At 39.4% G+C, this 25643-nt stretch overlaps 2 protein-coding genes and 1 pseudogene across 4 annotated transcripts in view; 2 read left to right on the forward strand and 1 right to left on the reverse strand.

Annotated features, from left to right (window-relative positions):
- Positions 1–14898, forward strand: part of LOC306782050 (sodium channel protein type 4 subunit alpha B-like) — a 31640-nt gene extending 16742 nt beyond the window's left edge. Inside the window, exons 23-30 of the mRNA XM_079275225.1 lie at positions 38–322; positions 633–686; positions 1453–1581; positions 3875–3976; positions 4926–5196; positions 11477–12080; positions 12443–12587; positions 13893–14898. Coding sequence (XP_079131351.1) covers positions 38–322; positions 633–686; positions 1453–1581; positions 3875–3976; positions 4926–5196; positions 11477–12080; positions 12443–12587; positions 13893–14027 — 1725 coding nt within the window. The 3' untranslated portion in view covers positions 14028–14898. The remainder of the gene's footprint in view (positions 1–37; positions 323–632; positions 687–1452; positions 1582–3874; positions 3977–4925; positions 5197–11476; positions 12081–12442; positions 12588–13892) is intronic.
- A 3628-nt stretch (positions 14899–18526) lies between these two features.
- LOC306781945 (gamma-crystallin M2-like) lies at positions 18527–20196 on the reverse strand (annotated as a pseudogene). The gene is made up of 3 exons: positions 20167–20196; positions 19615–19840; positions 18527–18787 (listed from the first exon to the last, which is right to left on the reverse strand). The product of its transcript is annotated as a gamma-crystallin M2-like (transcript).
- A 741-nt stretch (positions 20197–20937) lies between these two features.
- Positions 20938–25643, forward strand: part of nup160 (nucleoporin 160) — a 39015-nt gene continuing 34309 nt past the window's right edge. For both annotated transcript variants that reach the window (XR_013772457.1, XM_079280625.1), the window contains exons 1-2: positions 20938–21041; positions 22427–22529. Coding sequence is in view for 1 of the 2 variants with exons in the window: in XM_079280625.1 (XP_079136751.1) it covers positions 20948–21041; positions 22427–22529 (197 nt within the window). In the remaining variant the exon portion in view is untranslated. The remainder of the gene's footprint in view (positions 21042–22426; positions 22530–25643) is intronic.

Consider the following 25643-nt stretch of genomic DNA (forward strand, 5'->3'; position numbering starts at 1 on the left):
GTATGACCTGTCTCCCTCTCCTCCCGTCTGTGTGCAGGTGGTGGTGCAGGCTCTGGTCCGGACTCTCCCGTCCATGTTGGACTTCATGCTGGCGGCTCTGGTCTTCTGGACGGTCTTCAGCATCCTGGGAGTGAATCTGTTTGCTGGAAAGTTTTATTACTGTTATAATGAGACGGCAGAGGAAATCTTTTTACCTCAGGTTGTGAACAACAAGTCGGAGTGTTTCTATCTGATGATGGAGAACTTCACTGAGGTCCGCTGGAAGAACACACACTTAAACTACGACGACGTGTTGAACGGTTACCTGTCGCTGCTGCACCTGGTCAGTCTAAACACTCGTAGTCTGAACGCTCGTAGTCTGAACGCGCGTAGTCTGAACGCTCGTAGTCTGAACGCTCATAGTCTGAACATTTGAAGTCTGTCTTGTGATGGGTGTTTCTCCAGCATCAACAAAACCGTTGGCCTTTCAGACAAAAACTCCCAAAACGTTTTTGTGTCGATCAAATAAATGAATTTCACTTCACTGTCATATTTATCAACATATAGATATCATAGAAATGACACATTAACCTGAGTTTACAAACAAACTTCATCCAGTGTTTTCATGGAGGACTCGTGTGTTTCTCTGTCAGGCGCTCTCAGTCGACTGTGTGGATGTCATGTACGCAGCTGTGGACGCCACATGGGTCAGTACACCAACTGTTATACTTTACTGGTAGTAAATAGTTATGGTTATGGTCTTGGTAATGGTTATGGTCTTGGTAATGGTTATGTAATAGTTATGGTAATAGTTATGGTAATAGTCATGGTAATAGTTATGGGTATGGCAATAGTTATGGTTATGGTTATAGTTATGGTTGTGGTTATAGTTATGGTTATAGTTATAGTAATGGTTATAGTAATAGTTATGGTGATGGCAATAGTTATGGTTATGATAATAGTTATAGTTATAGTTATGGTAATATTTATGGTTATGGTTATGGTTATGGTAATAGTTATAGTTATGGTAATAGTTATGGTTGTGGTTATAGTTGTGGTTATGGAAATAGTTATGGTTATAGTAATGGTTATGGTAATAGTTATGGTTATGGCAATAGTTATAGTTATGGTTATAGTTATGGTTATAGTAATGGTTGTGGTTATAGTTGTGGTTATGGCAATAGTTATGGTTATAGTAATGGTTATGGTAATAGTTATGGTTATGGCAATAGTTATAGTTATGGTTATGGTTATGGTTGTAGTTATGGTTATAGTAATGGTTATGGTAATGGTTATGGTAATATTTATAGTTATGGTAATAGTTATCGTTATAGTTATGGTAATATCAATGGTTATGGTAACAGTTAAAGTTATAGTTATGGTAATAGTTATGGTTATGGTTATAGTTATTAATGCAATGTTAAGTCTTCTAAAGCGATGGAAACACAACTCTGTGTGTGTGTGTGTGTTTAGTTGGAGTCACAGCCGGTCTATGAGTCCAACACCTACATGTACCTCTACTTCATCGGTTTCATCATCAGCTCCTTCTTCACTTTCAACTACTTCATCAGAGTCATCATCGACAACCTGCAAAGACAAAAGATACGTCTTTATATTGAGAGACAGACCAACTGAGTGTCTTTACATTTGTGTTTATGTTTGTCTTAACTATTGTCTTCATTTTGGTGTTTATTTGTCTTAACTATTGTCTTTATTTTTGTGTTTATTTGTCTTAACTATTGTCTTTATTTTTGTGTTTATTTGTCTTAACTATTGTCTTTATTTTGGTGTTTATTTGTCTTAACTATTGTCTTCATTTTGGTGTTTATGTTTGTCTTAACTATTGTCTTTATTTAGGTGTTTATGTTTGTCTTAACTATTGTCTTTATTTTTGTGTTTATTTGTCTTAACTATTGTCTTCATTTTGGTGTTCATGTTTGTCTTAACTATTGTCTTTATTTAGGTGTTTATGTTTGTCTTAACTCTTGTCTTTATTTTGGTGTTTATTTGTCTTAACTATTGTCTTCATTTTGGTGTTCATGTTTGTCTTAACTATTGTCTTTATTTTTGTCTTAACTATTGTCTTTATTTTGGTGTTTATGTTTGTCTTAACTATTGTCTTTATTTTTGTCTTTATTTGTCTTAACTATTGTCTTTATTTTGGTGTTTATGTTTGTCTTAACTATTGTCTTTATTTTGGTGTTCATGTTTGTCTTAACTATTGTCTTTATTTTGGTGTTCATGTTTGTCTTAACTATTGTCTTTATTTTGGTGTTTATTTGTCTTAACTATTGTCTTTATTTTGGTGTTTATTTGTCTTAGCTATTGTCTTTATTTTGGTGTTTTGATGTTTGTCTTAACTATTGTCTTTATTTTGGTGTTTATTTGTCTTAACTATTTTCTTTATTTTGGTCTTTATTTGTCTAAACTATTGTCTTTATTTTGGTGTTTGTTTGTCTTAACTATTGTCTTTATTTTGGTGTTCATGTTTGTCTTAACTATTGTCTTTATTTTGGTGTTTATGTTTGTCTTAACTATTGTCTTTATTTTGGTGTTCATGTTTGTCTTAACTATTGTCTTTATTTTGGTGTTCATGTTTGTCTTAACTATTGTCTTTATTTTGGTGTTCATGTTTGTCTTAACTATTGTCTTCATTTTGGTGTTTATTTGTCTTAACTATTGTCTTCATTTTGGTGTTCATGTTTGTCTTAACTATTGTCTTTATTTAGGTGTTTATGTTTGTCTTAACTCTTGTCTTTATTTTGGTGTTTATTTGTCTTAACTATTGTCTTCATTTTGGTGTTCATGTTTGTCTTAACTATTGTCTTTATTTTTGTCTTAACTATTGTCTTTATTTTGGTGTTTATGTTTGTCTTAACTATTGTCTTTATTTTGGTCTTTATTTGTCTTAACTATTGTCTTTATTTAGGTGTTTATGTTTGTCTTAACTATTGTCTTTATTTTGGTGTTCATGTTTGTCTTAACTATTGTCTTCATTTTGGTCTTTATTTGTCTAAACTATTGTCTTTATTTTGGTGTTTGTTTGTCTTAACTATTGTCTTTATTTTGGTGTTCATGTTTGTCTTAACTATTGTCTTTATTTTGGTGTTCATGTTTGTCTTAACTATTGTCTTTATTTTGGTGTTTATTTGTCTTAACTATTGTCTTTATTTTGGTGTTTATTTGTCTTAGCTATTGTCTTTATTTTGGTGTTTTGATGTTTGTCTTAACTATTGTCTTTATTTTGGTGTTTATTTGTCTTAACTATTTTCTTTATTTTGGTCTTTATTTGTCTAAACTATTGTCTTTATTTTGGTGTTTGTTTGTCTTAACTATTGTCTTTATTTTGGTGTTCATGTTTGTCTTAACTATTGTCTTTATTTTGGTGTTTATGTTTGTCTTAACTATTGTCTTTATTTTGGTGTTCATGTTTGTCTTAACTATTGTCTTTATTTTGGTGTTCATGTTTGTCTTAACTATTGTCTTTATTTTGGTGTTTATTTGTCTTAACTATTGTCTTCATTTTGGTGTTTATTTGTCTTAACTATTTTCTTTAGTTTGGTGTTTATTTGTCTTAACTATTTTCTTTATTTTGGTCTTTATTTGTCTAAACTATTGTCTTTATTTTGGTGTTTGTTTGTCTTAACTATTGTCTTTATTTTGGTGTTCATGTTTGTCTTAACTATTGTCTTTATTTTGGTGTTTATGTTTGTCTTAACTATTGTCTTTATTTTGGTGTTTATTTGTCTTAGCTATTGTCTTTATTTTGGTGTTTATGTTTGTCTTAACTATTGTCTTTATTTTGGTGTTTATTTGTCTTAACTATTGTCTTCATTTTGGTGTGTATGTTTGTCTTAACTATTGTCTTTACTTTTGTCTTTACTTTTGTCTTTACTTTGCAGGAAAACAGATTTTTATGACAAAGCAACAGAAGAAATATTGCCAGTCTGTTAAGAAACGTATGATGGAACCTCCGAAACCTGTTCCACGACCTCAGGTGGGTTTATTTACTTTCCGTCTCACGGTGTTCTTAATAGTTAATACACATAGGGGTTCAGGTTAGGGTTCAGGTTCGACCAGGGTCCATATTCATTCAGCAGCTCAGAGGAGGAAAACAGTCCCTGAACAGTGTTAGCTGCAGGGTCTGCAGTTACTGGGGCCTGTAAACACCTGATCCAGGTTTTTGTGTAATTAGTTAGTAAAACAAGAAGCATAATGGGAAATGATGCGATGATGGTCAATATGCTGAAATAAAGTAAACGTAATGCAGATCATGAATCATATTCTTGCTGTTGTTTTTATCATCAGTGTTAAGATGCAGAAGATACTAAAGTGTCTTCACTCTCAGCTGTCAGAGTAACATGATGAGGATGATAATAATGAGTGTGATCTCAGAATTCATTCATAATAAACTAAATAAACTATGAATAAATTCATAATAAACTGAATAAACTGTAAATAAATGCATAATGAATTGAATAAACTGTAAATAAATTCATAATAAACTGAATAAACTGTAAATAAATTCATAATAAACTGCATAAACTGAATGAATTCATAATAAACTGAATAAACTGTGAATAAATTCATAATAAACTGAATAAACTGTGAATAAATTCATAATAAACTGAATAAATTCTAAATAAACTGAATAAACTGTGAATAAATTCATAATAAACTGTGAATAAATTCATAATAAACTGTGAATAAATTTATAATAAACTGCATGAACTGTCAATAAATTCATAATAAACTGAATAAACTGTGAATAAATTCAAAATACACTGAATAAACTATGAATAAATTCTAGTGCTGGGCAATGATTACAATTTTAATCGCGATTAATCGCATGATTTATTCGCGATTAATCGCATGATTTATTCGCGATTAATCGTTTCTATGTGTCGTATGTCCCTTTGACATCGTCTGCTTATTGTCTCGTGTAGAATTGCCTCCAGGCTCGGCTCTTTGACCTGGTGACTAAACGGTCTTTTCAAGTCTTGGTGGTGGTGGTGATCTGCCTGAACATGGTGACCCTGATGGTGGAGACAGACCGGCAGAGCGAACAGACGGAAACAATTCTGTACTGGTTCCACTTCGTCATCATCATCCTCTACTTCACAGAGTTCATTGTGAAGATCATCGCGCTCAGACAGTACTACTTCACCGACAGCTGGAACATCTTGGACTTCCTGGTGGTCACCGTCTCCATCTTAGGTGAGTCTGTCGTTGTTTTGGATTAATTTAGAGGCATCACATGTTTACAATATAAAGTACAAACGTAGGATTAAAGAGAATTATTTTGTTTTGTTCAGGCAACATTTTAAATATATTTCATTGTTTTTTGTCCCACAACAATGACCACTTCCTGTTCCACTGTTCGAAACTTAGACCCTGAAGGAAAATCTTTTATCTCCTCACCTGGCTGTGAAGACATACAGATGTAACCCACCGAAGTCACTGTCACTGCTTCACATGTCTGCCTGTAATAAATAGTGAAATGTGATCTCACTCCCAACTGTTGTAGGTCTCACTCCCAACTGTTGTAGGTCTCACTCCCAAACCTCCCAACTGTTGTAGGTCTCACTCCCAACAATTGTAGGTCTCACTCCCAACGGTAGTAGGTCTCACTCCCAACGGTAGTAGGTCTCACTCCTAACCCTCCCAACTGTTGTAGGTCTCACTCACAACTGTTGTAGGTCTCACTCCCAACAATTGTAGGTCTCACTCCCAACGGTAGTAGGTCTCACTCCTAACCCTCCCAACTGTTGTAGGTCTCACTCCCAACGGTAGTAGGTCTCACTCCTAACCCTCCCAACTGCTGTAGGTCTCACTCCCAACGGTAGTAGGTCTCACTCCCAACGGTAGTAGGTCTCACTCCTAACCCTCCCAACTGTTGTAGGTCTCACTCACAACTGTTGTAGGTCTCACTCCCAACAATTGTAGGTCTCACTCCCAACGGTAGTAGGTCTCACTCCTAACCCTCCCAACTGCTGTAGGTCTCACTCACAACTGTTGTAGGTCTCACTCCCAACTGTTGTAGGTCTCACTCCTAACCCTCCCAACGGTAGTAGGTCTCACTCCCAACTGTTGTAGGTCTCACTCCCAACGGTAGTAGGTCTCACTCCTAACCCTCCCAACTGTTGTAGGTCTCACTCACAACTGTTGTAGGTCTCACTCCCAACAATTGTAGGTCTCACTCCCAACGGTAGTAGGTCTCACTCCTAACCCTCCCAACTGTTGTAGGTCTCACTCCCAACGGTAGTAGGTCTCACTCCTAACCCTCCCAACTGTTGTAGGTCTCACTCACAACTGCTGTAGGTCTCACTCCCAACTGTTGTAGGTCTCACTCCCAACGGTAGTAGGTCTCACTCCTAACCCTCCCAACTGTTGTAGGTCTCACTCACAACTGTTGTAGGTCTCACTCCCAACTATTGTAGGTCTCACTCCTAACCCTCCCAACGGTAGTAGGTCTCACTCCCAAGTGTTGTAGGTCTCACTCACAACTGTTGTAGGTCTCACTCCCAACGGTAGTAGGTCTCACTCCCAAGTGTTGTAGGTCTCACTCACAACTGTTGTAGGTCTCACTCCCAACTGTTGTAGGTCTCACTCCTAACCCTCCCAACGGTAGTAGGTCTCACTCCCAACTGTTGTAGGTCTCACTCCTAACCCTCCCAACTGTTGTAGGTCTCACTCCTAACCCTCCCAACTGTTGTAGGTCTCACTCCCAACGGTAGTAGGTCTCACTCCTAACCCTCCCAACTGTTGTAGGTCTCACTCCCAACGGTAGTAGGTCTCACTCCTAACCCTCCCAACTGTTGTAGGTCTCACTCACAACTGTTGTAGGTCTCACTCACAACTGTTGTAGGTCTCACTCCCAACTGTTGTAGGTCTGACTCCCAACTGTTGTAGGTCTCACTCCTAACCCTCCCAACGGTAGTAGGTCTCACTCCCAACTGTTGTAGGTCTCACTCCCAACTGTTGTAGGTCTCACTCCTAACCCTCCCAACGGTAGTAGGTCTCACTCCCAACTGTTGTAGGTCTCACTCCCAACTGTTGTAGGTCTCACTCCTAACCCTCCCAACGGTAGTAGGTCTCACTCCCAAGTGTTGTAGGTCTCACTCACAACTGTTGTAGGTCTCACTCCCAACTGTTGTAGGTCTCACTCCTAACCCTCCCAACTGTTGTAGGTCTGACTCACAACTGTTGTAGGTCTCACTCCTAACCCTCCCAACGGTAGTAGGTCTGACTCACAACTGTTGTAGGTCTCACTCCTAACCCTCCCAACGGTAGTAGGTCTCACTCCTAACCCTCCCAACTGTTGTAGGTCTCACTCACAACTGTTGTAGGTCTCACTCCTAACCCTCCCAACTGTTGTAGGTCTCACTCACAACTGTAGTAGGTCTCACTCCTAACCCTCCCAACTGTTGTAGGTCTCACTCACAACTGTTGTAGGTCTCACTCCTAACCCTCCCAACTGTTGTAGGTCTCACTCACAACTGTTGTAGGTCTCACTCCTAACCCTCCCAACGGTAGTAGGTCTCACTCCTAACCCTCCCAACTGTTGTAGGTCTCACTCCCAACTGTAGTAGGTCTCACTCCTAACCCTCCCAACTGTTGTAGGTCTCACTCACAACTGTTGTAGGTCTCACTCCTAACCCTCCCAACGGTAGTAGGTCTCACTCCCAACTGTTGTAGGTCTCACTCCCAAACCTCCCAACTGTTGTAGGTATCACTCCCAACTGTTGTAGGTCTCAGTCCCAACTGTTGTAGGTCTCACTCCCAACTGTTGTAGGTCTTACTCCCAACTGTTGTAGGTCTCACTCCTAACCCTCCCAACTGTTGTAGGTCTCACTCCCAACTGTTGTAGGTCTCACTCCTAACCCTCCCAACCATAGTAGGTCTCACTCCCAACTGTTGTAGGTCTCACTCCCAAACCTCCCAACTGTTGTAGGTCTCACTCCCAACTGTTGTAGGTCTTACTCCCAACTGTTGTAGGTCTCACTCCTAACCCTCCCAACTGTTGTAGGTCTCACTCCCAACTGTTGTAGGTCTCACTCCTAACCCTCCCAACCATAGTAGGTCTCACTCCCAACTGTTGTAGGTCTCACTCCCAAACCTCCCAACTGTTGTAGGTCTCACTCCCAACTGTTGTAGGTCTCACTCCCAACTGTTGTAGGTCTCACTCCCAAACCTCCCAACTGTTGTAGGTATCACTCCCAACTGTTGTAGGTCTCAGTCCCAACTGTTGTAGGTCTCACTCCCAAACCTCCCAACTGTTGTAGGTCTCACTCCCAACTGTTGTAGGTCTCACTCCCAACTGTTGTAGGTCTTACTCCCAACTGTTGTAGGTCTCACTCCTAACCCTCCCAACTGTTGTAGTTCTCACTCCCAAACCTCCCAACTGTTGTAGGTCTCACTCCTAACCCTCCCAACCATAGTAGGTCTCACTCCCAACTGTTGTAGGTCTCACTCCCAAACCTCCCAACTGTTGTAGGTCTCACTCCCAAACCTCCCAACTGTTGTAGGTCTCACTCCTAACCCTCCCAACCATAGTAGGTCTCACTCCCAACTGTTGTAGGTCTCACTCCCAAACCTCCCAACTGTTGTAGGTCTCACTCCCAACTGTTGTAGGTCTCACTCCCAACTGTTGTAGGTCTCACTCCCAAACCTCCCAACTGTTGTAGGTATCACTCCCAACTGTTGTAGGTCTCAGTCCCAACTGTTGTAAGTCTCACTCCCAAACCTCCCAACTGTTGTAGGTCTCACTCCCAACTGTTGTAGGTCTCACTCCCAACTGTTGTAGGTCTTACTCCCAACTGTTGTAGGTCTCACTCCTAACCCTCCCAACTGTTGTAGTTCTCACTCCCAAACCTCCCAACTGTTGTAGGTCTCACTCCCAACTGTTGTAGTTCTCACTCCCAACCGTAGTAGGTCTCACTCCCAACTGTTGTAGGTCTCACTCCTAACCCTCCCAACGGTAGTAGGTCTCACTCCTAACCCTCCCAACTGTTGTAGGTCTCACTCCCAACTGTAGTAGGTCTCACTCCTAACCCTCCCAACTGTTGTAGGTCTCACTCACAACTGTTGTAGGTCTCACTCCTAACCCTCCCAACGGTAGTAGGTCTCACTCCCAACTGTTGTAGGTCTCACTCCCAAACCTCCCAACTGTTGTAGGTATCACTCCCAACTGTTGTAGGTCTCAGTCCCAACTGTTGTAGGTCTCACTCCCAACTGTTGTAGGTCTCACTCCTAACCCTCCCAACTGTTGTAGGTCTCACTCCCAACTGTTGTAGGTCTCACTCCTAACCCTCCCAACCATAGTAGGTCTCACTCCCAACTGTTGTAGGTCTCACTCCCAAACCTCCCAACTGTTGTAGGTCTCACTCCCAACTGTTGTAGGTCTCACTCCCAACTGTTGTAGGTCTCACTCCCAAACCTCCCAACTGTTGTAGGTATCACTCCCAACTGTTGTAGGTCTCACTCCCAAACCTCCCAACTGTTGTAGGTATCACTCCCAACTGTTGTAGGTCTCAGTCCCAACTGTTGTAAGTCTCACTCCCAAACCTCCCAACTGTTGTAGGTCTCACTCCCAACTGTTGTAGGTCTCACTCCCAACTGTTGTAGGTCTTACTCCCAACTGTTGTAGGTCTCACTCCTAACCCTCCCAACTGTTGTAGTTCTCACTCCCAAACCTCCCAACTGTTGTAGGTCTCACTCCCAACTGTTGTAGTTCTCACTCCCAACCGTAGTAGGTCTCACTCCCAACTGTTGTAGGTCTCACTCCTAACCCTCCCAACGGTAGTAGGTCTCACTCCTAACCCTCCCAACTGTTGTAGGTCTCACTCCCAACTGTAGTAGGTCTCACTCCTAACCCTCCCAACTGTTGTAGGTCTCACTCACAACTGTTGTAGGTCTCACTCCTAACCCTCCCAACGGTAGTAGGTCTCACTCCCAACTGTTGTAGGTCTCACTCCCAAACCTCCCAACTGTTGTAGGTATCACTCCCAACTGTTGTAGGTCTCAGTCCCAACTGTTGTAGGTCTCACTCCCAACTGTTGTAGGTCTTACTCCCAACTGTTGTAGGTCTCACTCCTAACCCTCCCAACTGTTGTAGGTCTCACTCCCAACTGTTGTAGGTCTCACTCCTAACCCTCCCAACCATAGTAGGTCTCACTCCCAACTGTTGTAGGTCTCACTCCCAAACCTCCCAACTGTTGTAGGTCTCACTCCCAACTGTTGTAGGTCTCACTCCCAACTGTTGTAGGTCTCACTCCCAAACCTCCCAACTGTTGTAGGTATCACTCCCAACTGTTGTAGGTCTCAGTCCCAACTGTTGTAGGTCTCACTCCCAAACCTCCCAACTGTTGTAGGTCTCACTCCCAACTGTTGTAGGTCTCACTCCCAACTGTTGTAGGTCTTACTCCCAACTGTTGTAGGTCTCACTCCTAACCCTCCCAACTGTTGTAGTTCTCACTCCCAAACCTCCCAACTGTTGTAGGTCTCACTCCTAACCCTCCCAACCATAGTAGGTCTCACTCCCAACTGTTGTAGGTATCACTCCCAAACCTCCCAACTGTTGTAGGTCTCACTCCCAACTGTTGTAGGTCTCACTCCCAAACCTCCCAACTGTTGTAGTTCTCACTCCCAAACCTCCCAACTGTTGTAGGTCTCACTCCTAACCCTCCCAACCATAGTAGGTCTCACTCCCAACTGTTGTAGGTCTCACTCCCAAACCTCCCAACTGTTGTAGGTCTCACTCCCAACTGTTGTAGGTCTCACTCCCAACTGTTGTAGGTCTCACTCCCAAACCTCCCAACTGTTGTAGGTATCACTCCCAACTGTTGTAGGTCTCAGTCCCAACTGTTGTAAGTCTCACTCCCAAACCTCCCAACTGTTGTAGGTCTCACTCCCAACTGTTGTAGGTCTCACTCCCAACTGTTGTAGGTCTTACTCCCAACTGTTGTAGGTCTCACTCCTAACCCTCCCAACTATTGTAGTTCTCACTCCCAAACCTCCCAACTGTTGTAGGTCTCACTCCCAACTGTTGTAGTTCTCACTCCCAACCGTAGTAGGTCTCACTCCCAACTGTTGTAGGTCTCACTCCTAACCCTCCCAACTGTTGTAGGTCTCACTCCAAACTAAATCAGTGTCCCTCTGCGTCTGATACCGACACACCGCGCATTCAACTAACTCCAACGTAAACAAACCCACATCATTATTAGTCGCTCAGTGCAACTGATGTAGAATAAAGAGGTCAATAATGATTGATTGTTTTTTTGTTTTATTTTCAGGAGTGTACTTACAGCATGAGTATTGTTAGAATATCAATATTACCTCAAATGTTTTGATTTTTTTGAAGATGTGTCGGATTATGAAGGTGTTCTTTTCACTTTAAGGGACTTGAAATTTGCTTTTGTAAACCATTGTAAATTTAGAATATTTTTGGGGAATTTATGATTGTTTAATAACTCAAACTCTCTCTGTGTCTCTCTAGGCATTTTTCTTTCTGACCTCATGGAGAAATACTTTGTGTCGCCTTCTCTCTTCATGGTGCTGCGAGTGGTGCATATCTTTCGTATTCTCTACTGGGCCAAGGGGATCCGGAAGCTGCTTAATGCCTTCATGATGTCACTTCCTGCCCTCTTCAACATTGGCCTCCTCCTCTTCATCATCATGTTCACCTCCTCCGTCTTCTGCATGTTTAACTTTGCTTTTGTGAAGAAGGAGTTTGTGTTGAACGACATGTTTAACTTTGAGACGTTTGGGAACAGCATGATCTGTTTGATACTGATGACTACTTCAGGTTCATGGGGCGGTTTTCTGATTCCCATCATGAACACTGAGCCGGAATGCGATCCCGACATGGAGAACCCAGGATCCACGATCAGGGGGAACTGTGGCAGCCCGGCAGTCGCCATCGTCTTCATGGTCACCCACGTCTGCCTGACCGTCCTGCTGGTGGTCCACCTGTACATCATCGTCATCCTGGAGACCTTCAAGTCTGAGGACGCAGAGCCGCTGAGTGACGACGACTTCCAGATGTTTTGTAAAACCTGGAAGAAGTTTGACCCAGAAGCCTCGCAGTTCATCCAGTACAGGTGAGTCCTTCTCCCAACAGTACAGGTGAGTCCTTCTCCCAACAGTACAGGTGAGTCCTTCTCCCTACAGTACAGGTGAGTCCTTCTCCCAACATTACAGGTGAGTCCTTCTCCCTACAGTACAGGTGAGTCCTTCTCCCAACAGTACAGGTGAGTCCTTCTCCCTACAGTACAGGTGAGTCCGTCTCCCTCAAGTACAGGTGAGTCCTTCTCCCTCAAGTACAGGTGAGTCCTCCCAACAGTAAAGGTGAGTCCTTCTCCCTACAGTACAGGTGAGTCCTTCTCCCTACAGGATGGGTGTTACTCTGAACAAGCTTTCGTGGTCTGTCGTGGACTCTCATGGTCTCTCCTGTGTTCCACAGTGAGCTGTCAGATTTCTGCGACGCTCTGCAGGATCCTCTGAGGATTCCCAAACCAAACCCCATCAAACTGACCCACACGGACCTGCCTCTGCTTCCTGAAGACAGAATCCACTGCTCGGACGTGCTTCACGCACTCGCCACACAGGTGACGTTATCTTTATTTTTATTATCATTATTATTATTATTGCTGTCATTGTTATTATTATCATTGTTAATATTATATTCCATATATGTGCAGGTGTTGGGTGACTCAGGAAAGATGAACTCTCTCAAAGCTATAATGGAGGAAATGTTCATGATATTTTATTTTATATTCTATTCTGTAGTTTTTACCTGTTCTCGAAACCCAGCAATGTTTGACCAAAGCAGAAACCTCTGGTGCTGAGAACTTTAGCCAAAGTCAAAAACTGCAGTTCTTCAAATGTCCAAAAAGCAAGTCAATCACCAGAGACCTCAATGTTAAAATGCCCAACTTTACAGCAGGAGCAGCATTTGTCGGTCCAGGGAAACAAACGATAGGTTTATCTCACATAGGTTCAACAACAGAGACAATCCTTTAGTTCGTAATTATTTATTCAAACATGTAATAAATAAATAAAAAACTAAACAAAAAGAAACATAAAATGAACAGTAAATATAGCAAACTGGCAATAAACAAATGATCATAAACAACATCAATTAAATGGTAAATAAATTGTACTTGTATTTCTCTTTTCTCGTCTTCCGACCACTCAAAGCGCTTTAACCCGTCATCGACTCTCCTTCACATCTTTCCTTGACCACAAAACATTTTCCATGGAGGTCAAAGAAAAATGGTTGTGAACAGATGTTAGGAGGTTTGTTTTTTTACTTTCTAACTAACAGCGAACTGAACAGCTAGTACACAGGCTGCTGAGTACGTCAATGCTACGCGTCAGACAGCTTGGTGAGTTCTATGTAGTTTGATGACATGTCCTGTATGACAACTTCGACCTGTTTCTTGCATTCGTCGTTGCTAGTTCTGAGTTTTAAGGAAATGTGTCATTGGTGTCTCGGAGTTAGCCGATGGTGGATCGTATTCAATCAATCACATTAACAGCTGTGGTCGTTGCAGATATGAACTCTACTGAGAGCGCCTCTCTAGTGTGGAAGGAAGTTGGTTTGTTTGATTTCATTTTACCTTTAGTTCTGAAGTATTTTATTCGGTGAAAGGAGGCGATTGGTCAAAACATGCAAACATCAATCTAACTGATGACAACTGGCGGTATTTTATTGGTTCATTCTTGCAGATGTGAGTTATATGTATATAATATATAGATATAAGATCAAATATGTCTTATTGTCACCAACGGACATTTAGTTTGGCCAACAGAGCTGCAACCCGTAGAATACAATACGGAGCAACCAGACAGTGCAGTGGTACACCAAACACCAGACCTATCAGAAGATCATTGATTATTGTTGCCTACAGATGTCGTGTGAACCAATCAGCAGCAGCCTGCTGGGGAAACAGGAAGCCGTGGCGACAACAGCGATCCAGAGAGCAGACAAGAACCACGATGACGAGACGGCCATCGAGTCTGTGGATGTTTCAGCTTTACAGTGAGTTCTGCGCCGCCCTTTAATGCCCCCGACTTCCTGCCAGATGTGAACCTGAAGGACTCAATCATCACCTGTGGACTTTCCTCTCACATCAGAGACACAGATTAAAGTTTGCTGAATCGATTCTGAGCTTTTCCTCTGGCTTTGAAAACATTCTTCCTGCGACTTTACTTCCTCGCAGAGCTCAGTCTTTGTTGATATCAAACTTCACAAATAAACTTGATATAACTACTAATCCGGTTATGATTAGCATTCATATAACACTGACTGCGATTGTAGGCTATTAGTCGATTTCATAATAGTCATTTTGTGTAATTTTATCTTGTATCAGATAACATCCAGAAAAGATCCAGATCTGTCTCTGATTACAGACTTTATTACATATAACATTATATAACATTAACACATAATCATTCATATTTTATAGACGTTTGAAGATGTTAGTATTATAAAAGTAACAGCATGAAAAAAGTAACATGAGCATAAAAAAGTAAAGTTTGTATTAAAGTAATAAAGTAGTGTTGCACACTTCAACATACAGACAACCTAAAATATGAGTTCAACTGATTATTGGTTATTAACCACATGCTCCTCTAATACGTTTACTTTAACCAAGACATCCTCCTACTGTCAGAGTATCATCTTTTTAGAACTGTTGTTATATATCTTTACTTTGTTATAAAGTTCTACTTCATTATACATTTTACTATATTTGATCATTTTTATCACATTTTACAGTTTTACTTTTTTATTCATTTTTACCTTATTATAGTCTACATTTTGTACGGAGTTTTGTTGTGCAGCGTTGATATTTTGCTGCTGATGCTATCTCTCTTTTACACGTGTAAAACTAAATAAATACAGCTGAAAAATTTCACCTTGTTCAATATTCATTTTAACTGGTGGCTGTCACCAACACATGATAAGCCCCACAGTGGCTCTCTGTATCCGCCCTGATCAACAGCAGCTGGAGGCAGGAAGACATCTTAACAGGTGAGTGATACAACATGGAGGTTACTGCTCGGGTAGGACTCAGGTAGGACTTATGTAAGGCAAGGCAAGGCACGGCAAGTTTATTTGTATAGCACATTTCAACAACAAGGTAATTCAAAGTGCTTCACATAAAACCATTAAAAGCATCAAAACACAAGGCAAAAAAGGAGATTGAAAAACAATTAAAAAACAGTGTAAGAAATAAAATGCAGTAGTAAAAAGCAGAAATGCAGAAATTGATTAATATATTAATTGAATGTGGTTCAGTTAAAGGCAGCAGCTAACAGAAAAGTCTTCAATCTTGATTTAAATGAGCTGAGGGTCTCAGCAGACCTGCAGCTTTCTGGACTTTGTTCCAGATATGTGGAGCAGAAAAACTGAACGCTGCTTCTCCATGTTTAGTTCTGACTCTGGGAACAGAAAGTAGACCGGTCCCAGACGACCTGAGGGGTCGGGATGGTTCATAAGGTAGCAGCAGATCAGAGATGTATTTTGGCCCTAAACCATTCAGTGCTTTGTAAACCAACAGCAGGATTTTAAAGTCAATTCTTTGTTGGACAGGAAGCCAGTGCAAAGACATCAGAACTGGAGTGATGTGGTCCACCCTCCTGGTCTTAGTGAGGACTCGAGCTGCAGCGTTCTGAATCAGCTGCAGCTTTCTGACGGACTTTTTACAGAGACCTGTAAACACACCGTTACAGTAGTCCAGTCTGCTGAAGATAAATGCGTGGACAAGTTTTTCCAAATCCTGTTGAGACATAAGTCCTCTAATCCTTGATGTATTCTTCAGGTGATAGGAGGCTGATTTTGTAATTGTCTTGATATGGCTGTTCAGGTTGAGGTCTGAATCCATAACTACACCTAGATTTCTGGCTTGGTTTGTGGGTTTTAACATCAGTGACTGAAGCTGAGCGGTGATTTTCAATTGTTCGTCCTTGGTACCAAAAACAATTACTTCTGTTTTATCTTTGTTTAATTGAAGAACATTCTGGCACATCCAGTTGTTGATTTGTTCAATGCAGTTACCCAGCCCTTGTATGGGATTATAGTCCCCTGGTGACATGGTTATGTCGATTTGTGTGTCGTCTGCATAATTATGATAACACACTTTGTTGCTTTCCATAATCTGAGCTAGTGGAAGCATGTAGATGTTGAACAGAAGAGGCCCCAGTATTGAACCTTGGGGAACACCACATGTCATTTTAGTCAGCTCTGATGTGTAATCAGCTACAGACACAAAGTATTCTCGGCCCTTCAAGTAGGATTCAAACCAGTTAAGTGCTGTGCAGAGTCCCACCCAGATGTTTAGTCTTTCTAGGAGTATGGCATGGTCGACTGTGTCGAATGCAGCACTGAGATCCAGTAACACTAAGACTGAACTTCTGCCATTGTCTATGTTTAAGTGGATGTCGTTGAAAACCTTAACAAGAGCAGTTTCAGTGCTGTGGTGCTGTCGAAAGCCTGACTGGAAAACATCAAAGCAGTTATTTACGGCGAAGAAGTCGGTCAGCTGTTGGAAAACCGCTTTTTCAATTATTTTACTTAAAAATGGGAGGTTTGATATTGGCCTATCATTTTTCATCGTTGCGGAGTCTAAACTAGCCTTCTTTAGGAGCGGTTTAATAACTGCAGTTTTTAGGGCTTGTGGGAAGACACCTGAGAGAAGGGATGTGTTTACAATTTGTAAGAGATCAGTGGTCATGCAGTTTGAAATATTTTTGAAAAAGTGTGTTGGTAGAATATCCAAGCAGCAGGAGGATGACTTCAGATGTTGTATGATGTCTTCTAGGCTTCTACGGTCGATTGAATGAAATTGTGTCATGATATTTGAATGGATGTTATTCAGAGATCGGGACAACACATATCCTGTGGTTGGTGTGGAGGCACTGACTGCTTGTCTAATTTTCTGAATTTTGTCAGTAAAAAAGGAGGCAGATTGATTGCATGCCGGTGGATTGGAGCTCAGCAGCTACCGACACTGGAGGGTTTGTTAGCCTGTCGACGGTAGCAAATAAGGCGCGTGTATTGTTCTTGTTTTTGGTTATGATGTCAGAGAAGAATGACTGCCTTGCATTTCTAAGTTCCAAATTATAATTGCGAAGTCTCTCTTTATAGATGTCACAGTGAACCTGGAGATTAGTTTTTCGCCACCTGCGCTCAGCTTTCCGACACTCTCGTTTCTCTATTTTGACCAGCGTAGCATTTCTCCAAGGAGATCTTTGCTTACCCGAGACAACCTTCACTTTAGTGGGTGCAATGGCATCAATAATATTTTTAACTTTAAAATTGAAGCCATCTACAAGCTCATTGACTGAGAGGCAAGAGAGGGCTGGTGTGGAGGAGAACTTCTGAATAAATAGTTCACTGGTGTTTTCAGAGATGTAACGCTTTGTCACAACCTTGGTTTGGACATTTGGACATTTGTGTGCAAGGAGATTGCACTCTCAAAGAGGACTCAGGTAAGACTTATGTAGGACTCAGGTAAGACTTATGTAGGACTTATGTAGGACTCAGGTAGGACTCAGGTAGGACTTATGTAGGACTCAGGTAGGACTCAGGTAGGACTTATGTAGGACTCAGGTAGGACTCAGGTAGGACTTATGTAGAGGACTACTGTTCTGTTAACGTTCATGTAAGTCCAAATCCAATCAGCAGGACACTGCAGGGAGTTGAACCCATCCCAGTAAACTGACAGTCTGTGATGTTACAAACACTGAAGCACATTCACACACATTCATTTTATTAATGATCTTTAAAGGCTTACATTGATGATTGAATCGGAGGTACGCTCAAAACATTTGAGGCTTAAGACCTGGCAACATGATCTTGCTACGCTGCTGGTCTACGCAGGAAATATCACACTCGTGCACGCAGAGTGTGACGGTCACAGGAATGCACGGCCAGAGTCCTGCTCGGACCCTCGACGTGCGTGAAGTTGCGAGTGCCCGACCAATGCTGCTCGCAGCTTTAATTATCATTATAATTCTACTATATCCACTGCTGCTGTTATTACTAGTAGTCATAATGTTGCCATCATTATTCTGCTTACTACTGTTATTATATGAATCATTTCTGTCATATGCATTGAATGTGTTGTAACTGTTGTGTTGTTCATTCTGTACACATGACATCACACTTCTGTCCATCCTGATAGAGGAGGAGGAGGATGATGATGATGATGATGATGACGATGAGGATCCTCTGTTGATCTCTGAGGTCTCTTCCTCTTTTCTCCCAGTTAAAGGGATTTTGGGGAGTTTTTCCTGTTCTGATGCGAGGGTCAAAGGTCAGACGATGTCGCACGTGTTCAGATTGTAAAGCACTCTGACGCAATACAAAATAAATTGAGCTGAATTCTCTTGCACATATTTGTCTCAGTAGGCAGCAGGTAAGTCGTTTCACTGATGCTAAATTATTACAAATGACTAGAATATGAGTTCTGTCTTTCCTGAGAGAATTACATCAGAAAAAGAGAGCTTTATTATGGTGTCGTTTGTGTTTCCTTGGTGACTAGTAGTAGGAGTCACTGATGCGCCTCATGCTCATGAACCTCATGCTGCTCATGCCCATGTTCATGACGTTCCTGTACTCTCCAGGCCTCATGTACATCATGCTGCCTCTGTACTGAGGCTGGTCGTCCATCACGTGACAGGACATGCAGTTGGACATGCGGTAACGATCCATCACGTTGTTGCAGTCGTCCATCAGCTCGTTACTCTGGCCTCCGAAGTTCTCCCTCTCGTAGATCTTCATCCTGTACGAGCCGCGGTGCTGAAACAACAATCAATAATCAGAGGTTGTTACAACACCTGTACTCTTCTGTGTACTGTGTTCAAACACACGGACACCCAGAGAAACTGTACTATCAAAATCTAATTCCTTAAAAACATCATCAGCTCACCCAGAAAGATGAGCTGTCTGAAGAAAACCCTGAAACATCCTTTAATGAAACAACATGGACGATTTAAGGAGAGAATATCTTTCTTCCTACTTTACAGTTGACAAATACATTAATTCTCAGTGTGAGCTTTTATTGTGAAGGAAGCTCCAAACATCCTAATTTCCCACCTTAGCTGCTGTTGACACTTGTTTGCCTGCTACACCAGATCAATACATTGATTAATGGATATATTCATTGATTATTATATACGAAGCTTCATATATAGATTTTAATCTCCAGCGTTTAAGGAGTTTTAATAGCCTGGATTACATTTGTTTTCATATCATGTGGCTGATTTAAAATATCAGATGATCCATAACAACATGTGAGAGGTTTTACAGATGATTTAGTTATTTTCTTAGAGTCAACAGAAATGACTGGATGTCAGTGATTTGAAGAAGATATATTCCACTTGTTTTATGAAAATGTTTTTATGAACTACAATAAATAGTATTGGATGTACTCTATAATGAACTTCTATACTTCACTGTAAGTTATGAAATGATCCTAAAACCATGTTTACTAAACACACAGCTGTGACGACACTAACACGACTACACACTATGATGTCATAGGACGGCGATGTGTGTCACTTCATCTGTTACGCTCACGTCTGAAGTAGATTTCAGCGCTGTGTTGTGATTGGTTGTGTGGTTACCATGGGGATCATGCGACAGCTCATTCCCATCATGCTGTGGTAGTCGGAGTACTCGCCCCTCCTCAGGAAGAACTGGTTCCCCGTGAAGTTGGTGCGGTCGTAGACCATGAAGCAGCCTCTCCACCCTGCAGGACTGACACCTGCTCAGGTAGGACGACATGTCGGCACAGTCGCTGCTGCACTCGTAGGACCGGTCCTGGAAGTTCCTGTCCTCGTAGAAGGCCAGCTGACAAGGAGACGGGAGATCAAACGGGAGACAAAGAAAGAGACAAAGAAAGAGACCGGAGACATGACGCTCATCTTTCTATCAGGATGAAAGAACAAATCCTCACAACTGGAGCTTTTCTTTTTTTAGAGGATGTGACTTCACAAGATCCTGATGTTCTTACAAGATCTCATGAACATGTTTCTCATTGCTGACGTTCATGTCAACTAAAGTAACTCAATAACGTGAATAAAGGCGTTAATTAAAAGCTACAAAGCGTTTAGAAACAGTGACGTATGTCTGTGTTCAGTGTCCCTGTTCCTGTCGTGTTGGTCGCTCGTTCTCACCCTGCTCATGTTCATGCTGCTGGAAGTCATGTTGCCTCTCTGGTTGCTCAGCTGGTTGCTGATGTTGCTGCTGTCTGTGGTGGTTGAGTATTACCTGTGGAGCAGCTGCTACTCTTTATAGCACTCTTCATAAAGAGACGCTCAGCGTTCGCCTTTCTATTAGAAACTACAGACAAAGAGCTACAGACAGCAGCTGTGTGTCTCCTTCGGTCCTCTGTTCACCCGATTCACTCTACACACCACTCTGGAAAGTGTCACACTATGACATACATTCAAAAAGTACATATATACGTATAAATAAATATATATTTATATATACATACGTGCAGATACATTGATAGATATTTCAAACATTAATCTGGAAATATAAATAATCTGAAGACAATAAAAGTGACAGAATGTGTCATATACAGTTCAAATCTTAAATTGTAACAAGGTATTATGAAACAACATATAAATATATACATATATATACATCTAAATGTATATAGTGTGTATATATTAATATATTATATTATATATATGTATAAATACGTCGACAGTAAATACTCTGAAACAAGTAGGCAGAATCATTTTTAAAAACTAATGACATCCTTAAATTATTTATCAGATGCCATTTTTCTTTTCACAGGGAAACATATATCAACAGTATATATACTAACATATATGTAATTAGTATATTGATAACTCATCTTCTGGTGTGTACTGTCTCTTTAAATGTTTGAAACCGTAGCGCGCGGCCTCTTTCCCGCTGACGTCACAGTCGCATGAGGTAAACAAGATGGCGGCGGTGTTGGAGCGTAGCTTCATCGAGATCTGCGGATTTGAGAGAGAAACTCTGCACAGATTCAGAGATGTGACCGTAAATCTTCCAGGTAAACGATCCGGTCAGCTCTGCTGCCCGTCTCTCTCGTGTTGTCTGTGTTCAGGCTGCTGCTGTTAGCACTCAGGACATGCTAACAACAGCTAGCACCGCTAACACGCTGTATGCTAGCTCACATAGCGCTGAATGCTAGCTAACAGCTAATAGATAACGTTAGATGTTACTTTATTAATCGCGCGAGGGGAAATATGTTCGCAACAGCAGCATTTATGGTACAGGTAAATAAAGTAACAGAGTAAAAATATTAACTATAAAAATGCTCAATATATAGTAAATCGAATAATATTAAATCAACTAACTAAACAGTAGTGCAGAGATTTAGCCAAACAGTGTAGCAGTGTTCTATGTATGTCTAGTGGATGATTTTAAGTCTTATTGGAGAATGTTCTCCTATATCTGGACCAGGCTGTCCCTGCAGTAGGTGGTCCTGGTTATCCAATATGGAGAATAGTTTCTCCAGAGTCCTCCTCTCCACCACCATCTCCAGACAATGATGGAGCCTTCTTAACCAGTTTAAGTCTTAAGCTGTGATACTCCATCATTTAGTTTAGCAACAAGAGTACTGTTAATGATGTCAGTGTTATATTTTCTATTATATTCATATTGTTGGGAAGAATTATTATTAACTTATCTCCAATAGATGCCGTAATACCATAATAACCTCAATAATAGTTACATTAATGTCAGAACAGCAGCTCCAGATGTCACATTTAGTGTGAGTAAGTTCACTTTAACTAGTAACGAGTAAAATACCTTCATACGTAGAAGTATTATCAGAAATCTGTTTGAAGTATTATTTAAGTATTACTTCCTGTATTATTAAAGTATACTTCCTGTATTACTAAAGTACTACTTACTGTATTATTATATTATTAAAGTACTTCCAGTATTATTAAAGTAGTACTTCCTGTATTATTAAAGTAGTCCTTCCAGTATTATTTAAGTAGTCCTTCCTGTATTATTAAAGTAGTCCTTCCTGTATTATTTAAGTAGTCCTTCCTGTATTATTTAAGTACTCCTTCCTGTATTATTTAAGTACTCCTTCCTGTATTATTTAAGTACTCCTTCCTGTATTATTGAAGTACTCCTTCCTGTATTATTTAAGTACTACTTCCAGTATTATTTAAGTACTACTTCCAGTATTATTGAAGTAGTACTTCCTGTATTATTTAAGTACTACTTCCAGTATTATTGAAGTAGTACTTCCTGTATTATTTAAGTAGTACTTCCTGTATTATTTAAGAAGTACTTCCTGTATTATTTAAGTAGTACTTGCTGTATTATTAAAGTAGTACTTGCTGTATTATTAAAGTAGTCCTTCCTGTATTATTAAAGTAGTCCTTCCTGTATTATTAAAGTACTACTTCCTGTCTACAGGTGCCCTTCCTGGAGGACTGAAGTTCCCCGACAGTGCCGGAGCGTTTCATTATGAAGACAGTGGGAAGCTGCTCTCAGTCACCAGCAACAGATTCATCCACTGGTGAGATACTCCAATCATCTTCATATAGATATGATGCATTAATCTATCATCTGTGATTATATATTAATGTATCATATCGATATCATGCATTCATATATAATCACATAGATTATAGGGTTGTCAAAACTATTCGTATTATTTTATTATGGGTGCAAGGGATCACAAAGCTCACGGTTCGGATAATTTTTCTGATCAGCAAAGAAAGGGGGAGGAGCCACATATAACTAAAGAACTTCAAGAACACTTAAAGAAAATAACTTTGGGCTATAGTCTTACATGAAAACACAAATATTGAAGATGTCCAATTTGAAACAGAATGAAATAAACAAATACAAATAAAACATTCAAGAATCCTCAATTCTGTTAAGTTTAAGGCAACATGAGGGATGTTGATGCCCTCGTCCTCTGATCAATACTGAAAGAAAGAACCAGCCAGTGAGCTAGCTTCCACTGTTTACACTGAACTGAACTGCTCGGCAACAACTTGGGTCTATGTTTACTTCCTGTCAGGTTATGTATTCAAATACACAATGATGTTACATTACTGTGACATGCTCGACAACTTTAAAACATTGTTCAAGAAGATGAGAATATCTCCGTTGTCTGGGGAGAGGGTCGACCTTTCTGAGATCAATAACTTTTATTATGGAAACGATTAAAGTCAGAGAGCTTTCTACATCATTTATCATCATCATGTCATTTAGTCACGTGAGGCTGATCATTCCTGAGTGTTTGAGTTTTATCATTTAAGAGAAACAACAATCATATTCTGGGTTATTTAATAATGACGCCACAATCACAATTTCAAAACGTACAGACGCAAATAATTCATGAATAAGACGATCGCATTCTGCGGCAGAAATGGATCCTGAGCTTCTAAACAGAACACAGAACACAGTTTAACAGACTACAGAGAGAAACACTCTACAGTGGTGATCACTGTGTCTTTATTAGTTATTATATTATTAGTTACTGTTATTAAGTACAGTGGTGATCACTGTGTGTCTTTATTAGTTATTATATTATTAGTTGATGTTATTAAGTACAGTGGTGATCACTGTGTGTCTTTATTAGTTATTATATTATTAGTTACTGTTATTAAGTACAGTGGTGATCACTGTGTGTCTTTATTAGTTATTATATTATTAGTTACTGTTATTAAGTACAGTGGTGATCACTGTGTGTCTTTATTAGTTATTATATTATTAGTTACTGTTATTAAGTACAGTGGTGATCACTGTGTGTCTTTATTAGTTATTATATTATTAGTTGCTGTTATTAAGTACAGTGGTGATCACTGTGTGTCTTTATTAGTTATTATATTATTAGTTACTGTTATTAAGTACAGTGGTGATCACTGTGTGTCTTTATCAGTTATTATATTATTAGTTGCTGTTATTAAGTACAGTGGTGATCACTGTGTGTCTTTATTAGTTATTATATTATTAGTTGCTGTTATTAAGTACAGTGGTGATCACTGTGTGTCTTTATTAGTTATTATATTATTAGTTACTGTTATTAAGTACAGTGGTGATCACTGTGTGTCTTTATTAGTTATTATATTATTAGTTACTGTTATTAAGTACAGTGGTGATCACTGTGTGTCTTTATTAGTTATTATATTATTAGTTACTGTTATTAAGTACAGTGGTGATCACTGTGTGTCTTTATTAGTTATTATATTAGTAGTTACTGTTATTAAGTACAGTGGTGATCACTGTGTGTCTTTATTAGTTATTATATTATTAGTTACTGTTATTAAGTACAGTGGTGATCACTGTGTGTCTTTATTAGTTATTATATTATTAGTTACTGTTATTAAGTACAGTGGTGATCACTGTGTGTCATTATCAGTTATTATATTATTAGTTACTGTTATTAAGTACAGTGGTGATCACTGTGTCTTTATTAGTTATTATATTATTAGTTGCTGTTATTAAGTACAGTGGTGATCACTGTCTTTATTAGTTATTATATTATTAGTTGCTGTTATTAAGTACAGTGATGATCACTGTGTGTCTTTATTAGTTATTATATTATTAGTTACTGTTATTAAGTACAGTGGTGATCACTGTGTGTCTTTATTAGTTATTATATTATTAGTTACTGTTATTAAGTACAGTGGTGATCACTGTGTGTCTTTATTAGTTATTAGTATTATTAGTTACTGTTATTAAGTACAGTGGTGATCACTGTGTCTTTATTAGTTATTATATTATTAGTTACTGTTATTAAGTACAGTGGTGATCACTGTGTGTCTTTATTAGTTATTATATTATTAGTTACTGTTATTAAGTACAGTGATGATCACTGTGTGTCTTTATTAGTTATTATATTATTAGTTACTGTTATTAAGTACAGTGGTGATCACTGTGTCTTTATTAGTTATTATATTATTAGTTACTGTTATTAAGTACAGTGGTGATCACTGTGTGTCTTTATTAGTTATATTATTAGTTGCTGTTATTAAGTACAGTGATGATCACTGTGTGTCTTTATTAGTTATTATATTATTAGTTACTGTTATTAAGTACAGTGGTGATCACTGTGTGTCTTTATTAGTTATTATATTATTAGTTACTGTTATTAAGTACAGTGGTGATCACTGTGTCTTTATTAGTTATTATATTATTAGTTACTGTTATTAAGTACAGTGGTGATCACTGTGTCTTTATTAGTTATTATATTATTAGTTACTGTTATTAAGTACAGTGGTGATCACTGTGTCTTTATTAGTTATTATATTATTAGTTGCTGTTATTAAGTACAGTGGTGATCACTGTGTGTCTTTATTAGTTATTATATTATTAGTTACTGTTATTAAGTACAGTGATGATCACTGTGTGTCTTTATTAGTTATTATATTATTAGTTACTGTTATTAAGTACAGTGGTGATCACTGTGTCTTTATTAGTTATTATATTATTAGTTACTGTTATTAAGTACAGTGATGATCACTGTGTGTCTTTATTAGTTATTATATTATTAGTTACTGTTATTAAGTACAGTGGTGATCACTGTGTGTCTTTATTAGTTATTAGTATTATTAGTTACTGTTAAGTACAGTGGTGATCACTGTGTGTCTTTATTAGTTATTATATTATTAGTTACTGT

The sequence above is a fragment of the Melanostigma gelatinosum genome (genome assembly GCF_949748355.1).
Source record: "Melanostigma gelatinosum genome assembly, chromosome: 1".
In the NCBI taxonomy this organism is placed as follows: domain Eukaryota; kingdom Metazoa; phylum Chordata; class Actinopteri; order Perciformes; family Zoarcidae; genus Melanostigma; species Melanostigma gelatinosum.